The sequence below is a fragment of the Hyperoodon ampullatus genome (assembly GCF_949752795.1).
Source record: "Hyperoodon ampullatus genome assembly, chromosome: X".
NCBI lineage: Eukaryota > Metazoa > Chordata > Mammalia > Artiodactyla > Ziphiidae > Hyperoodon > Hyperoodon ampullatus.
Window position 1 is genome coordinate 63996547 of NC_136913.1, and position 19002 is coordinate 64015548.

Genomic DNA, 19002 nt, shown 5'->3' on the forward strand with positions numbered 1-19002 from the left:
GTGCTCATGGAACATCGTCCAGGATAGATCATACCTTGGGTCACAAATCAAGCCTTGGTAAATTTAATAAAATTGAAATCGTATTGAGCATCTTTTCGACCACAACAACATGGAACTAGATATCAATTAAAGGAAAAAGTCTGTAAAAAATACAAACACATGGAGGCAAAACAATACACAACTAAATAACCAAGAGATCAGTGAAGAAATCAAACATGAAATCAGAAAATACCTAGAAACAAATGACAATGGAGACACGATGACCCAAAATCTATGAGATGCAGCAAAAGCAGTTCTAAGAGGGAAGTTTATAGCAATACAATCCTACCTTAAGAAACAGGAAACATCTCAAATAAATAACCTAACTTTACACCTAAAGCAATTAGAGAAAGAAGAATTAAAAAACCCCAAAGTCAGCAGAAAGAAAGAAATCATAAAGAACAGAACAGAAATAAATGAAAAAGAAATGAAGGAAATGATAGCAAAGATCAATAAAACTAAAAGCTGGTTCTTTGAGAAGATAAGCAAAATTGATAAACCATTAGCCAGACTCATGAAGAAATAAAGGGAGAAGACTCAAACCAGTAGAATTAAAAATGAAAATGGAGAAGTAACAACTGACACTGCAGAAATACAAAGGATCATGAGAGATTACTACAAGCAACTCTACACCAATAAAATGGACAACCTGGAAGAAATGGACAAATTCTTAGAAAAGCACAACCTTCCGAGACTGAAACAGGAAGAAACAGAAAATATGAACAGACCAATCACAAGCACTGAAATTGAAACTGTGATTTAAAATCTTCCAACAAACAAAAGCCCATGACCAGATGGCTTCACAGGCGAATTCTATCAAACATTTAGAGAAGAGCTAACACATATCCTTCTCAAACTCTTCCAAAATATAGCAGAGGGAGGAACACTCCCAAACTCATTCTATGAGGCCACCATCACCCTGATACCAAAGCCAACAAAGATGTCACAAGAAAATGAAAACTACAGGTCAATATCACTGACGAACATAGATGCAAAAATCCTCAACAAAATACTAGGAAACAGAATCCAACAGCACATTAAAAGGATCATACACAATGATCAAGTGGGGTTGATCCCAGGAATGCAAGGATTTTTCAATATACGCAAATTAGGCAAAGTGATAAACCATATTGACAAACTGAAGGATAAAATTCATATGATCATCTCAACGGATGCAGAAAAAGCTTTTGATAAAATTCAACACCTATTTATGACAAAAACACGCCAGAAAGTAGGCATAGAGGGAACTTATCTCTACATAATAAGGGCCACATATGACAAACCCACAGCTAGCATTGTTCTCAATTGTGAAAAAGTGAAACCATTTCCACTAAGATCAGGAACGAGACAAAGTTGCCCACTCTCACCACTATTATTCAACATAGTTTTGGAAGCCTTAGCCACAGCAATCAGAGAAGAAAAAGAAATAAAAGGAATCCAAATCGGAAAAGAAGAAGTAAAACTGTCACTGTTTGTAGATGACATGAAACTGTACGTAGAGAATCCTAAAGATGCTACCAGAAAACTACTAGAGCTAATCAATGAATTTGGTAAAGTAGCAAGATACAAAGTTAATGCACAGAAATCTCTTGTATTCCTATACACTAATGATGAAAAATCTGAAAGAGAAATTAAGGAAACACTCCTATTTACCACTGCAACAAAAAGAATAAAATACCTAGGAATAAACCTACCCAAGGAGACAAAAGACCTGTATGCAGAAAACTATAAGACACTGAGAAGATGATACAAATAGATGGAGAGATATACCATGTTCTTGGATTGGAAGAAGCAACACTGTGGAAATGAATATACTACCCAAAGCAATCTACAGATACAACGCAATCCCTATCGAACTACCAATGGCAGTTTTTACAGACCTAGAACAAAAAATTTCACAATTTGCACAGAAACACAAAATACCCTGAATAGCCAAAGCAATCTTGAGAAAGATAAATGGAGCTGGAGGAATCAGGCTCCCTGTCTTCAGACTATACTATAAAGCTACCGTAATCAAGGGAGTATGGTACTGGAACAAAAACAGAAATATAGATCAATGGAACAGGATAGAAAGGCCAGAGATAAACCCATGCACATATGGTCCCCTTATCTTTGAGAAAGGAGGCAGGAATATACAATGGAGAAAAGACAGCCTCTTCGATAAGTGGTGCTGGGAAAACTGCACAGCTACATGTAAAGACATGAAATTAGAACACTCCCTAACACCATACACAAAAATAAACTCAAAATGGATTAAAGACCTAAATGTAAGGCCAGACACTATCAAACTCTTAGAGGAAAACACAGGCAGAACACTATGACATAAATCACAGCAAGATCCTTTTCGACCCACCTCCTAGAGAAAGGGAAATAAAACCAAAAATAAACCTAATGAAATCTAAAAGCTTTTGCACAGCAATGGAAACCATAAGCAAAGGAAAAGAGAACCCTCTGAAAGGCAGAAAACATTTGCAAACAAAGTAACTGACAGAGGATTAATCTCCAAAATATAGAAGCAGCTCATTCAGCTCAATATCAAAAAAACAAACAATCCAAACCAAAAATGGGCAGAAGACCTAAATTGACATTTCTCCAAAGAAGGTATACAGATTGCCAACAAACACATGAAAGGATGCTCAACATCGTTAATTATTAGAGAAATGCAAATCAAAACTACAATGAGGTATCACCGCACACCAGTCAGAACGGCCATCATCAAAAAATCTACAAACAATTAATGCTGGAGAGTGTGTGGAGAAAAGGGAACCCTCTTGCACTGTTGGTGGGAATGTCAATTGATACAGCCACTATGGAGAACAGTATGGAGGTTCCTTAAGAAAGTAAAAATAGAACTAGCATACGATACGACCCAGAAATCCCACTACTGGGCATATACCCTGAGAAAACCATAATTGAAAAAGAGTCCTGCACCACAATGTTCACTGCACCTCTATTTACAATAGCCAGGACATGGAACCAACCTAAGTGTCCATCAACAGATGAATGGATAAAGAAGAAGTGGCACATATATACAATGGAATATTACTCAGCCATAAAAAGAAATGAAATTGAGTTATTTGTAGTGAGGTGGATGGACCTAGAGACTGTCATACAGAGTGAAGTAAGTCAGAAAGAGAAAAACAAATACCGTATGCTAACACATATATATGGAATCTAAAAAAAAAAAAGGTTGTGAAGAACCTAGGGGCAGGACAGGAATAAAGACGCAGACGTAGAGAATGGACTTGAGGACATGGGGAGGGGGAAGGGTAAGCTGGGTAGAAGTGAGACAGTGGCATGGACATATATACACTACCAAATGTAAAACAACTAGTTAGCAGGAAGCAGCCGCATAGCACAGAGAGATCAGCTAGGTGCTTTGTATCCATCTAGAGGGCTGGGATAGGGAGGGTGGGAGGGAGACACAAGAGGGAGGGGATATGGGCATACATGTATACATATAGCTGATGCACTTTGTTATACAGCGGTAACTAACATAACACTGTAAATCAATTATACTCCAATAAAGGTGTTAAATAAATAAATAAATAATGACTCGGTTTTAAAGATTTGGGAGAGTGATTATTTTTAAACTGAGGACAGTATAGAAGCTGAACAAATGGTGTTAGGAATGGTTAAATGCTACTACTATGCTCTACATTCCTAAAGTTGCTCTATGGTGTAGTTCCTACCTAGTGAAAGAAAACTTTTAATATATATGCTCCGAAAGTACCAGCACGCATCATAACACCTGGCAATTTCCTCCTTTTCCTGATCCAAAAGAAATCAAACATACATTTGGAAAACTTATTTCTCTATATTAATTTCTGTTTACTTGTAATCAGTTTATATGAGATTAGTACAGCACTTTACATTCTATGGGTGCTCAGCATTTGTTGACAGGAGAATCAAATATTAGCCTTCTGAAAATATTTCAGTCCTTATGGATGTTAACTTGGCCTGCATTTTATACCTGATATCGACCTGTCACCAAGCAACAAAAATTTACATTTTGAAGGATTGAAATTCACTCTAAAAACAAAGTCTAAAACAAATGTCAGTACTTAGGACTCCTCCCTTTGACTAGCTTGGTCATCTTCTAATCTGCTATCTTCAATTCAAAAGAAAGTCCAGAAAACTATCTGCCTTTAACTTGTCAGCAAGGTACTTACAATCACATGAAGGAATAAAGGGCAATTTGCTAATTCTGCCTTGAACAGGAGCTCAGAAAAATCTTTATCCTTCAGTAATTTGTAGGTAAAAGACAATTCAGCAACCAATACTGTTCTAAAAATGAATATGAGTTAAAAATTTTCAACATTAGCTAACAAAATTAGATTTGTAATACAGTTCTCTCTTTTCGGCTTGACAAAGAGAATAAAGTATGGATTCTTGGTTTGTTGCTCAGAATCATCATTTAAATTCTCTCCCATGGAAGTTCACTGGGAGAGTACTCACCAGAGCCCATAGATGAGAAAGGAGACAAGAAAATAGATGGAGTCTGACTGAATTATTTTGGTTTTACTCTCTAATCATGCCTTCCCTTTTCCCACTATTATTTACTTCCCTACAGGAACACATTTATCACAAGTGACGTCTGCAGTTGTCGTCTATTTCTGTTCTTTTCTTTGATGAACTCACTAATTTGCATTGTTTCAACTATCACCTCAATATCTCTAGCCCTGGGCTCCTTCCTGAGCTTGTCTTGCATTTTGTATTATGAGCCACTTGATGTTCCACTGGCACCTCAAACTTAACATGCCCAAAACCAAAATTTTCATCTTCCCAAACAAGACTTCCTGACTTACTACCTACTTCTGTTAAAGGCATTATCATTCTCTCATCCTTGGCATCATCTTTGAATCCTATTCTTTTTTTTACTTTTAATATCTCATCCATTGTTAAGTCTTGTTGATTCTACCTCCCTTAATTCACAATATCCCTGGCATCTCTTCTCTCCATATTACCATCTCTATCATCTGCTCCAGTACAAACTACTATTACTTCTCATCTACATTAGCCTCCTAACTGGTTGGTAAGTGTTTGCTGAATGAATGCATGAAATGAAAATGAATGAATGGTATCCCTACTTTAGGTCTCTCAGCACCCTAATTCATCTTATACAACAGTCAAATTAATTCCCTAAAGTACAGCTCTAACGTTATTACTCTTCTACTCAAAATAGAGGTTCCTACTTCCAACATGATTAAATAAATTTTACAGTTTTACAGTTAAGGTATTTCACAGTAGGAATTCTATTTACCTTTCCAAGATTACTTCTAATTCCTCTGAAACATTATCTCCTCATTAGAGCAAAACTGGACTACTCACTTCTCCACTCACACTATATGATCTCTCTCATCTTGTCCATGTTATTCCTATACGTGTAACAATCCTACTCATCAATCCAGGCCTATCTCAGACATCACCTCCTCTGTGAAACCTTTCCTGACTCCCCATATTGGTGGTTCTTTCCTTTGAAGCCCTCCAATACTTGAATGGTACTTCTTTTCAATCATTTATGACCTATGTTGTATTATGACAATAAGTAAAACTTGTCTTATCGTTATAATTTGAGAAAAAAAATGTGCTTTATTCATATTTGAATACCCTGCAGGGCCAAGAACCATACTTGTATGACAAGTTCTCAGTAAATATTTTTAGGATAGGGTAAAGAATGAGTAAATAAAAGGGAACACACAGGAGACAGAGAAGAAATAAGTGATAAGACCTGGGTTCTAAAACAATGTATTTACCCTTATACATAGAATGATAACCAAATTATAGCCAAATCTCATTTATACTTTTGAGCAGACATTTTTTTTACTATATTTCTGATGGAAATCCAAATCTATTTTTATTTTAACACGTATATAGTGTTTTACTATGTGCCAGGTACTGTTCTAAGTCTTTTATATGTTAATTTATTTAATCCTTATGACAACCCTATTTTACCTTATTTTACAAATTGGGAAACCAAGGAACGGAGAGTAAGCAATTTACCCAAGGTTACAAGGTTAGTAAGAGGCAGAGCCCAGGAAGGCTGACTTGAGACTATAATATGTACTATGACTGTATATTGTACCTAAAGATAATAGAATTCACTGACTTTAAAATCTGAATAAATTGAAAGGAGTTCTTCTTGAAAGCCCAGAGTCATTATCATAACTTTGCCTTATTAAAATGCGTTACAGTATAGTGATGAACTGAGGAGGCTGCTAAGATGTAGAGGGTCCCTATACTGAATGTACCAAAATGCCCAGCTTTTTGGCTTTTGTTTTTTTTTAAGTTTTCCTGTTTTATTTTTCCCTTCATGTCACACTGCTGTTTACCACTTATGATTATTAATGTACCTAAAATGTCTTCATCCTCTTTTCAATTTACTAGGAACTGAAAACTAAGCTTACCAGAAATATGTATTAAATAAAAGCCAACAGGACTCTGAGGAGCTTCTTTTACAAATTCCTTATGCTTTGTTACAACCCAAGATCCTGTATCTTACACTGGTTTCAGGAAGAATTCCATTAGGTTGAGGCTGTTATAAGTCTGATACATAGATAAATCAGGCATTATCATATAATTTCTGGTGACTGCATAGGAGAGTTACATAAACGAGGGCCCTAAATGTTGACAATACTCCCCAAAGTGACTTATATCAGCCTAAGTTTCTTTACCAGAAAATGTCATAGTATTTCCTAGTTATAGCAACAAACAATACATAATTTCTCTTATTCTTACCTTTGCTCCACCCAAAAATCCCAAGGAAATGGCAACCCTAGCTCGTAGATCTGGCCTGTCTCTGGGCCACACATAAGAGAGCATTGCTTTTATGATTTTCTGAGTATCAACATCTTTTAACTGTTGAAAGAGAGAACAAAAGCAGTGAGTAACATGTCATTTCAAAAATAAATATAGTTCAATAGTGTAGAATTATGTAAATATTTGAGGAAAATACGAAAACATTACAAACATAACTTTTATTCTGAATCTAAGGTCAATATCTTTTAAACTCAAACTATTTCAATAGTTTTTAAAAGCTACTTATTTCTCTAAATTTCTTACTTTCAGCTATAGTCATCCTCATATTGTCAAAAAGTTACCCATACATTTATTTGAAGTAATCTATACATTTATTTCTTATCTATTAAGCTATCAAAATATTACATAAAATTTAAGAAACATTTCCATATTTCCATCTTTGTGGTCAAAATCTTTACATACGTTTGGCCTCTATCAGTATGGTTATGTAAGATATTTTGGAACCCTACGTCCAACCTCATGACAGAGCACAGTTACAATACAGTGTTTAGGAAAGTATGAGTCTTGGCATTGACTATGTAGAACAGAAGCTGGGTTATCAAAAATTTCAACAAAAACATAACTTTCCAGTCATACTTAATCTGACTTAAATTAAATCTACATTTTTCTTTTTCCCAAGTTCCTGAGGCAACATTCCCATTAAATCTTTCTGTTTTAGTTTCAGCTTTTAGAAACAGAATATTAAGAATGAAACCTACACTTTCCAAAGCCAAAATAAGAATATATACACACATTCCCAAACTACTATATTATTTTAGTTGGTGAAATAATCCCCATTTTAAAAATTGAAGTATCTGGGCTTCCCTGGTGGTGCAGTGGTTGAGAGTCCGCCTGCCAATGCAGGAGACACGGGTTCGAGCCCTGGTCCGGGAAGATCCAAGATGCCACAGAGCAACTAAGCCTGTGTGCCACAACTACTGAGCCTTCACTCTAGAGCCCGCAAGCCACAACTGCTGAAGCCACGTGCCTAGAGTCCATGCTCCGCAACAAGAGAAGCCACAGCAATAAGCCCACGCATCACAACGAAGAGTAGCCTCCGCTCACTGCAACTAGAGAAAAGCCCGCGTGCAGCAACGAAGACCCAGTGCGGCCAAAAATAAATTAAATAAATAAATAAATGTATTTTTAAAATTGAAGTATCTAATCAATTTCTGTAAAAGGTATTAAAAAATAAGAAGAAAGTTAATGCTCATTGTTGGTGAAGGTATATGGAAATAGGTACTCTAATACACTGCTAATGGGAGAGTGCACTGAAATAATCCTTCTGGAAAGGAATTTGATATCTGCCATAAGCTTTTAAAATAATTCTGCCCTTTGTGCTGAGAATTCCACTTCTGGGAACTTAATGCTTTAAATAAATATATGAATATTCTCCAAGTTGAATCAATTTTACTTCCTAAAAATCTCCTGAATTTGTCTACCTCTTTCTGTTTCCACCACAAACGTAATCCAAGCTATCATATGTGGTTTCTCACATAAACCACTGCAACAATCTCCTAACTGATCTCCTTGCATCTGCTCTGCTCCTGGTCCAATTAGTTCAGCCTGCAATCAGATATTACTCAGTTTAAAATCCTTCAATGTATATAATATGCATAAAATAGATAATAAGAACCTGTTGTATAAAAAAATAAATAAAATTCAAAAAAAGTAAAAATAAAAATAAAGCATTGCTAATATATATATATATATATATATATATATATATATATATATATATATATATATATATATATACATGGCCCTGAATATAAAAAGATACTCAACTTTACTCATAAAAATAAAAAATGCAAATTAAAACGACTCTGATATATTTTTTATCCAATCAGATTAGCAAAGATAATGCTTTGTTATGGTGAAATTGTTAAGAGATGGGCACTCCCAAATATTTGTTTTTATATTCAAAGATCATCTCTGGAAAGATACCAAAGAAACTGGTAATAATGTTTGCCTCTGGGAAGGGGAACAGGGTAGGGGGAAGATTTTTTTTTAAATTCTGTATCCTTTTGTTCCTTTTGAATTTTGAACCATGTGAGTGTGTTACCTTTTAAAAAAATTAATACAATTTTAATTAATAAAAATATAAATTGAAGTAAACAAACAAACAAACAGAAAAACCCTTCAATGGCATCCTATCACTCTTAGGATAAAGATCAAAGTCCATAGCATGGCTTATGAGGCTCTGCTTGCCCTGGCCCCTAGCTTCCTCTCTAGTCATGTCTTACACTACTGCTTTCAGTGTTCATGCCACACTACCTTTCTTTCAGCTCCTCAAATAGACTATAATCCCTCCTGCCACAAGGCCTTTGCACAATACCTTTCACTTTGTCTGGAATAATCTCTCTCTCTGAAACACCAACCTGCCCTCAACTTCTTCCAATTAGTTAACTGCCAGCTCAAGCAGTACTTCCTCAATGAGGTCTTCCCTAAACCCAGTCAGGATCCTTGGCTATATTCTACCACAGAACAGTATTCCTTTTCTTTCAGAGAATCCATTTCAGTTATAAACTACATATTCAACAATGTGATTATCTGATTAACAACTGCTCTCCTGCTAGAATTTAAGTTCCACATGAGTAGTAACTTTGTGTTTTGTGCTCACTGTTGTAACCCAATACCAAACACAATGGCTGACACACAGTAAAGGTACTCAACGAATAACGAATATTTATTGAATAAAGGGATGAAAAATTTAGCCATAAGGATGTTTATTCCCATGCTGCTTTAATAGGGGAAAAATTGGGTTTAGGCTAAATGATCAACAGTGGAGAATCATGTAAACAAGTTACAGTGAATGCATACAGCAAAATATAGCCATTCAGAACTATATGCAGTGACACAGAAACATGTTAAGTGAAAAAAGCAGAGTACAAAACATTTTTTGTAGAAAAAAATGTTATGTGTGTATGAGTTTACACATGCATACAAATGGATCTGGAAAGCAATACCCCCAAAGTGTTAACATCAGTAGCTGTGAATAGATGGAATCATTGATGATTTTTTATATTCTTTTTGCTTTCTTGTTTTCTGTAGTTCACATATAATAAGAAGAAAATTTAATTTATTTTGGGGGGAAAAGTTAGACAATTTCAAGTAGATTTGCACAGCAAAGAATGGGGGGAAACTGTCAACATATAAGTAACCCAGGACAACACATTATATTATACAGGGTAGCTTTTATATTATAGTTATTCCATCCAAGGCTCAGCAAACTATTTTCTAGTCTCTTTTATTCAGTTTATTAAGTAAACAGTAACAGAAATAAAACTGTTCATATTGTACTGAAAACAGGACTACCTTCTTGAGCTGCTTTAAATACACTGGATTGCAAAAACATGAAATGCTGAAAGTATAGCTCTTAATGCTTTATTTTATACACACATACACTCACACATATGAGCTCTCTTAACTGGTAGGGTATCTTTAAAAAGGGAATAAAGCTGTAATTTTAAAATTCACTTTTCCAATTGAACTAATACTAAACAAATATAATTTGATATGTTATAACACAAACTGCGATATTTCAACTACTTCCCCACTTCACAAGTTTCGTCTGTCTTATTTTTCTTGATGGAATAATAGCAAAAAGGCCCTGTTTCCACATATCTTTAGAAACACTCTCTCTTGTCAAAAACCTTCTACAACACACCCCAAAATTTCTTCAATAAGGACACAGAGAAGTTATGGCTAAGAGCAAGAAAATTATTCTAGTTGGCTTACTAGTGCATAAAATGTCACCACCTCATTTAACAAAATGGGTTCTAAAGTTGTGTAATCATGCATTATGAGTCCATTAGGCTGTAAAGTACATGTCTTTCAGTTATAGTTTAGATAAACTACAAAGTTTGAAAAACAACGTCTTTTTTAAAGAGCAGGCCAAATCAAGAGGCATTTCAGAGGCTGAGGCACATTTTTAAAGTATTTTAAACCAACTTATTCCTGCTGCACAAGAGTAAAGTAAAATTGAAGGCCTCAATACAGATCCTCAAAGATAATATACCCCCTTTCAAAATCACCACAGTTAATTCATACTGGACACCCAATGGTAATCCTGAAAGACAAAAGACTTATCTAAAGCTGAAAAGAGACCAGTCGCAGCTTGAGACTGAATCAGATATCATCTTCACATCAACTCATCTTTCCATTTCAGGCTAAGCAATACAAATAGCATATACACCATTTTAAGATCACATTCTTAAAGAAAAGGTGAGAAATGTAGGAAATGATCAAGGAGGATGACAAGAAGTTGAATTATTTGAAAACACACTATGTAAGGAGTAATTATATTATAGTATAGGGGGGAAAAACCCAATGATTTAAGAAAAGAAAGTCCTTTCTCAAGGGTCAAAATTCCTGAAGTAATCAACAGTTGATATCATAGTAGTTTTTCTTTAAGCCTTGCTTACACATAAACAGAAAATATGAAATTTTATGAAATTCTTTAACTTTTATAATTTTCACAGTACATAGAATTTAGAAGTTGTTTTAAAAACATAACTGTGATTACTACATCATGATAACAAAAGTTCTCTAAAATGAACACTATAGAAATATTAAAAAGCCTGTAAAAGTAGGAGTCAATCTACTTTCCTCCTCCGCTATCATATACAATGTGGCCTTCTTGCTGTAGCTAGATAGCCTCAAGTTCAAACCATGAAACTGATATTTTAAGCCCCATTACACTGTAAAACTACTACTACGTTAGTATGAGGAATAAAAGTTTTTAGAAAGGTCTCAACTATATACTGGAATTAGCTAGCCATAATAAAGGAAAGCAATTAGATTCAGAATAAAAACACAAGAGTAACAAAAGAAGGAATTCAAATTGGCTCACTAAGATCTCTGAATGATAACAAAATTGTACTGAATTTTTTTTCCCCTAGAAATGAGTTTGGAAGAAAAGGTTTGGAGACATCAGAGAGCTGTCATAGAAGAGATGAAAGTAAGTGAAAACAAGCTGGACAAAAAGAAAACAGCAGGTACCAGAGAAGAAACTTGATTGATACTAGAAACAATGCCCAATAAATATTTATTCAATTAATGAATTAACTATTCTTAAACACATGAGGACAAGTTCCAGGAGGAACACCTAAATGCTTGATTTATTAAGTCATCACAACTTTACACGGATTTTTAAATATTTATTTATTTGGTATTAATATATAGCTTAATAAGCTTTATGAGGCTGGGCAGGTAAGAAAAAATAATGAAAGGAATATCTACTTGTACACAGGGAACTGAAACAGCACAGTAGGCCTAAAACAAACACGAAAGTAACACTGGAAGTACCTGACCCAATAGTGTATAACTGGAAAGCCACAAACTGTACTGCTTATATGCAGCACTGCTCAATTCAACAGCATGACCTGAGGGAAAGATGCAGTTGCTCATAGTCATAAGTACTCTAAGTGAATACCTATAGCTAATAACCATGTGGACAGGGCACAAAAAGGACAAGTAAAAAATTAAAACATACCTGGAGCAGCTCACCTGGTAGAATTCTCAGATATTAAAGATAACTGTATATTGATAAACTGAATACATTTTGCTTCTCAAGTCAGTGATTTCATATTTCTCACCAGAAAAGGCTGTTTAGCACTGGCTATTTAGCACTAAAGCAAGAACAATTTTTTCTACCAAAAATCCACTCATTTCAAGGGAGTGGAGCCCACTGGGCTTCGATAGGAAAATAAAAGTGTAAGAAAAAAAAAAGATTTTTGATAAAGGTAGCAGAATCACCTTTTCTTGCAAGGTGAATTTATACAAGAATTCTGGTTTTAGAGACATTCTAAATTTCACTAGCAAGAAATGTTCTAACTCACAGAATCAAGGGATTGGTTTAGAAGGAAACTACTTGGGGGCAAAACTTATGGAGATGAAGAAAAAAAATATACCAAAAAATTTTGGATGCTATTTGTTTTGTATAAATGTGGGCTATAGGCTGAATGTTTTCTCTCTAAAGAACTAATTTAGCAGAGACTTTGGAAATGCCCACAATTTCAAGGATACGCAAACCATCCAAAGAACTGTCTCTTCAATCCAAGCTAAAGATAACTAACTGCAATTAAAGGAATAATTTTAACCACTACTTCAATACTGTTAGGGATAACAGTGGCTTGATAAAAGCTAGGTCAAAAGATAAGAAATTTGAGTAGATATCTAATGGAAAAATCTAGAAAGTAAGTGAAAAACTTTTCCCACATTATTGGGGATATAAGCATAATGAGTTTATGGGTGGGAAAGGAAAGATATATTAATTGTCAGGAAAAGCTTTGCAATTATTGTTGCTTTTTCTATACCTCGAAGTTTGTTTTCTAAGCTCTGTTGGTCTGAAACTGCAATGAAAAGCTTATCTGGCAGTGAAAAGGCCCTAGGAAAAAATGGCTTATTCTATATATGAGATGGATTTGAACCCAACAGTCAATTTAATAATTTATAATTAAAAAAACTACCAAGTTGACTGATATTCACATTGGCCACTCAGTGAATTCTCTATCTCAAAGGGAAGTCAATTTGAGAAATCAAATAAAGATCATAAGGCTGCTTGATGATGGATGTAATCAGAGCTGAAAAATGGCCTCTCCATGTCATACAGGTATTCTTGTCCACTGGTCTGTGTGTCCACTCATTTTAACAAGCCTGGAGGCTTATTATTCCATTTTCTCTCCAATCCTCCATTTTTTAATACTCTAAGTTGCTGTCTCACTTCTTTGATTATATCAATATTTATATCAAAGCCTCTGATTGCTCTAGTAAATGCTAATCTCTCTTTCAATACTACTAGCTTCTGGCAATATCTAATCAATGAGGATATGTTTCTAACATTAAAAAAAGAGTATGTCAAGCAAAGTCTAGGAAGCAGTCCTTATATTAAGCTCTGCATTATTCGTGTTTTTATTATGAGCACAGGATTATCTAAATTTACTAACAGATACTTCTCCCAAGGAGGCACGTAATAAAGTTTAAATGCAGGAGCAAAGTTCCAAAATCCTTTAAAAATCTGAAGATTCTGTTATAAAACAAGTAAGGCTTTATTTTAATTCATCTATTTTAACAACAGGGGCTTCCAAATATTGAAACTGCCACTCTTTTTCCACAACCCCTTTACTATAGCCACACTGGATAAACAAATGATTTAAATACCTTCTGAGTAGCATTATTAATGCTTAAGAACATACAAGTAGAAATGCATAGAAAGTAAAGTGGTAAAAGTTTCAGTTGGTTATAAGGTAAAATCTATAACTTGTCTGAGTGATAAAATTTCTACATGGTAGTTTAGATATTCTGTCATCTAAACTGTTAAGTTTCTGAACAGCAGGGACTGTGTCTTGCTCATTACTGTATCTCCAGTTACTTAACATAGAGTTATGCACAACGCAGGTATTCAATAATACATACTTTTAAAATGAATGGACAAGAGCAGAGTATAGGACTTAACAATCTCACATTACAGTAATAGCAGCTAATATTTACTGCTTACTGTGTGACAGGCACTATTCAAGAGCTTTGCATGGTGTGAAGAGTTAACTCATTCAAATCCCCTTTGCTATGATTATCAGCCCCATTTTAAAGATGAAGAAACTGATACATACAGAGATTAAGTATCTTGCTCATGGTCATTCCAGTAGGAAATGATGGAGCCAAGAGTCAAATCTAGACAGTCTGGCTCCAGAGCTCAGGCTTTTAACTTCAACTCCATATTGCCTCTTTTCTGGTGTAGCCTTCATGCTCTATTATTCTATGATTCTTTTTAGCTAATGAGGCTAAAGTAACACAAAGATGGCAGGGAACAAACGATAAAGAAGAGATCAAATATAAAGATTTACAATGATTTTTGCTTTGTTTTTATTTTACTGGAGAATAAAGAATCTAACTTGAAGTTTATATTGCTTGAGTCTAAGACTGCTTTTCCTGTATTAGTCAACATATTTTTGGTCTGTTTAGAGCATTACTTACAAACTATCCTTAAGAGGCCTTCGTGACAATCCTGAAAGCTGACAAATATCATGCTAACGATATGATATCATGCCATATTCATATATCCATAATATATGGATAAACAAATTTCAGTATTTGTATTAATTTTTTAAAATTCTATTTTATAATACTTTGTTGTTTCTAAAGACAACCAGGACAAATGTTAATATGTAAAAATGGGATAGAAACATGAATGTGATGTGTTTTGAGTTCTGTGAAAGAAGCTACATGGGGGATTAAAGAAACAGGGAGAAAAGCCCTGGAAAGGTTTTCTTACCAATCACCTCACACCAATAAAATAAAATTTATTTATCTCTCTACAATTTAGAGAGCACTTTTACATAAAATTTGTTCACTTGCCAATAAACCTGAAAATATCATTTCTACTTAGAGATACCATGCATATACTGGTTGGGTGAAGTTAGAGGAAGAAAATAAAGGCAAGCTTAGAGAAAGAGGGCCAGATGGAGAATTGTATAACAGTATTCCAATGACAGTTTCACTCACTTAGAAAAAGTGTAGTGCAATTAAATCTTTTGATTTCAGTGGCCCTACTGTTTAGCTTGTCTGTATAATGATAATCATAAAGAATATGGATAATTAAATAAATGGATTAGGTAAATGGAGGATTTACCATGAAGCTAGGGGACATTCTAGAATCTCTTTAAACCAAGAGTATAGAAGGGAAAACATTAACCTTAACACACATACACATTACTTGTAAGAGCTAAATGTAATTTATCTATATATAATGCTAGATTATATAACAAATAACCGCAACCAATGCTATTTAAAATAAAGAACTAAAATATTTAGGTTGGTAACTAACTTTTCTTCTTTTTTAGTCAATCACAATATTTTTTGTCTTAAGCTTGAGAAAATCTCATCTATATAACCATTGTCAATTCATATGGTTTTATATTAGAAAACCTGCAGTTACATGAGTCAATCAAAATATTCTGTAATATAACAATCTTTAATTTATCTATCTTCCAATCAGCTATAAGAATTTCCAGGTACTTGTTATTGTCTCTTACCCCTTCTTTCGGGTCTGTGTGGAGTCCTCCTCCTGCATGACCATGCCAACATGTCCTCTTTTCTATCAGTGGCCATACCTGAAGAACCTAGTTGAAGATGATACCAAGCCATCCATTAGCTATTAAAGAATTTCAGATCTTTAAAAATCTGATCTAATGAATGTCCCCCCCAATAAATTCAGAGGCATACCTTTGAGCCTAGCATAGCTAAGTAAAACACCTTCATAATAAACTTACAGATACATTTATACAAAGAATATTGAGATATAACAAATTACTCATACAGAAGTTACTTTCTCTAAATAGTTTTTGAAATTAATGTTTAAAAGATTTAACTTGTAATATACTTCTATTTGACTTATACCAGCTTTCTTACCGTCATTTGCTACTAAGGTACTGTGTAGGCCGTAACTCTAACATTGGCAAGTATATAATACAGTTAATTAATTCTATCCCACTTGTTTTCCATGTGTATAACATTTTTGCTTTACAATTTAATATAGTTCTTACATAACTGATTCTTTTTCTTATTATTCTGGCTTACAAATATATATATTTAGAAACAAAGTACAATTTACTTCTTCACAGTCTATCTTATGCTAGAGTAATCTGCATACATGTTTTGTCTTTACTACTATATGGTAAATTCTTAAGATTAGGGACAGTCTCTTTTATCCTTGTATCTCCCATGGCCCATACCACAGTGTCTTGTACATGGGCTTGTTGAATTAGCTTATAAAACAAAGCTATCTATAAATTTTCCAACTAGTCTTGAAAATATGCAAATATCTTGCCTATTATAATTTTTTAAAAGGCCCTAGATTACGGCTCAGGTTAGAAAAATATAAAAAGTAAATCATTTGAGAAAATATAATAGTTGAAAAGATAGTAAAGATTAGGCTTAAAATTTAGGCTTGCTAATTTTAAAGTGTTTCCTCAAAAATTACTTAACTACATGGATATAATAATGCTTCTTCAGTAGTCATAATAATCAATAATTAATGAACAAGGGCATAGTTTTTTACAAACACAAACGTGTATCAATACTGAATCCTAAGAGTTATCAGCTCTGGACCAAGCTATGAAAATGGAATTACAGAAAGCAAAAGTGCCTTCTTGTTCTCACCAGTTGAGACCCAAAAAAGTAATTGCCATAAATGGGTTACTGATTTTTGGATCAACAATCTTAAAGCATGTTGAAAGGGAAAACATCAAAAGGTAATATTTAGTGTGACAATGTCACTTTGTGACATTTTTTTCCCTCTAAAAGACTGAGCAATGTTACATCAAGGGGTCTAGTAAATAACACACAAGATAATGAGGTCTTCAACACAGCAAAAGATTAAAATACAAATATACAGTGGTGTTATAAACAATGAGAAGATGGAGCACCTTAACTTAAAACTTTAATTAAATAATGGAAAGTCTAATTCATTTCTACAGCTTCTGCATAAATTAGAACAATGCTTTGTACCTTAATGGCAAATAACTGTTAATCAAAAAGAAAAAATAAAGGAAGTACTCAGGACTTAGACTGTCTTCTAATTTTCTAGTCTTTCTATCTTGGAGATTTATTTGTCTCATTTTAAAGCACTGAGAATTTTTAAAGGCGTCTTTCACTTACATTAGCAATGAAAAATAACCCTCATCAACATGTAAACTCACATGACTTTACCCCACAGGCTCTAATAAGCTTACGGTCCCTTGATATTCTGATATTTGAACATCTTCTAAGGTAAAGAAACTTTAATCACTTGAAAAATGTACAGCATTCCATATATCACATACAAATTACCAGGATAAATTTAAGCGTCAACAAGCTGCCATTACATTTATAAAAGCTTTCTAAAAACATTACTCTAGTTGGCATTGATCTCAAGAGATTCAGACAGATTTCTTCAGGAGTAGAAAAATATCAAGATTTCTTTCTCCATTTCCAGTAGCAAAAACATATCTTCTTATTCATCTTGCCAGTACTTAGAAAAAAAATAAAAAGGGAAATTATTTGGAAAATATAAAATATGTAGTATAAATTGGAAAATGCTCTAAGGGCTTACACCTTTTTCCTAGCTATATGTAGAAGTGTCTGCTTCATCTTACCCTTGTAGCGTCTAATAACTGTCTTGAATTGCCTTTTCCTAGCCTCTGCCATGTGGTTTGTCTTAATGACTCTGAGACCTGCAGAAGAGAAAAAAAAATGAGGGAAGAAGTTTCAGAGTGGACAGTTAATGTTCATAGATTTCTTTTATTGTCCATAAACATACATAAAAGTAAAACCATAGCCAATATTAGAAAGATGGTTATGTTTCTAATACATACCTGAAAAGGTAAAAAATAAAATGTGTGGTCCAGATATAAAGTAAATTATATTACCCATTAAAAGTGTCAAATTGTACTTTCTTTTTGCCCTCTTTCTCTATAGGTTTCTCTTTGTTTCTGAAAGCCTCCGATGAAGTCTTTAACCCCATTTCTTTCTTAAATGGCTTTATGCTCTTTTCAAACACTCTTCTCTTTACTGTATTTTATTATGTTCTACCTTGTGTGTGCTCCCTCTTTAGTCTTAATGTGAATGCTAAATTTAGGCACTGGTCACAAGATCACTTTCTCCAAGGTTTGTAACCAGGTGATGGATTCTTGGGCCAATTTTTTGTCTTGATAATATTCCAGAAGTAGAGTTGAAAGAAAGCAGAATAAAAAATAGACATCTGTAGAATGGACACACATCCTTCTAAAATGCACCATCAATTTAGTGAAGAAAAATTTGCTTCTTAGGTCAAGAATCTCTCAAAAGGCAGGTAGTACTTAGGTTTTCCCTAAGCTATACATGAGTTGTACAAATGGATTAATGTCATTATATAAAAGTCAATGTTGTATACTGCAAAAGAGCAAAAATTAAATCAACCAAAAAACAACCTCCATACACACAAAAAAGCTAACCAAATTACTGAGAAAATTAACTCAGTTGCTTTCTAGAATGTAATGAATGGTAGTGGTTTCTGTTTACGTATACTTGTAAATACATAAGGCATTCCCTCAATTATAAAAATTTCAAAAATACTAATAGCTATTTGCACACTGTCTTGCCAAACCCAAGCTCCTACAACATGCCATGTACCCTCAAACCTCTATA

The 19002-nt window shown here is 34.0% G+C and overlaps 1 protein-coding gene across 3 annotated transcripts in view; it reads right to left on the reverse strand.

The window, feature by feature from the left end:
- The window catches only part of ABCB7 (ATP binding cassette subfamily B member 7), a gene marked incomplete at both ends in the record, with an annotated part of 147162 nt that overhangs the window by 65936 nt on the left and 62224 nt on the right, over positions 1-19002 (reverse strand). The window contains 3 exons of one of the 3 annotated variants that reach the window (XM_079727704.1): positions 6778-6897; positions 15873-15959; positions 17973-18050. In XM_079727704.1, the coding sequence (XP_079583830.1) occupies positions 6778-6897; positions 15873-15959; positions 17973-18050 (285 nt within the window). The remainder of the gene's footprint in view (positions 1-6777; positions 6898-15872; positions 15960-17972; positions 18051-19002) is intronic. The other 2 variants (XM_079727705.1, XM_079727706.1) reach the window with 2 other exon arrangements.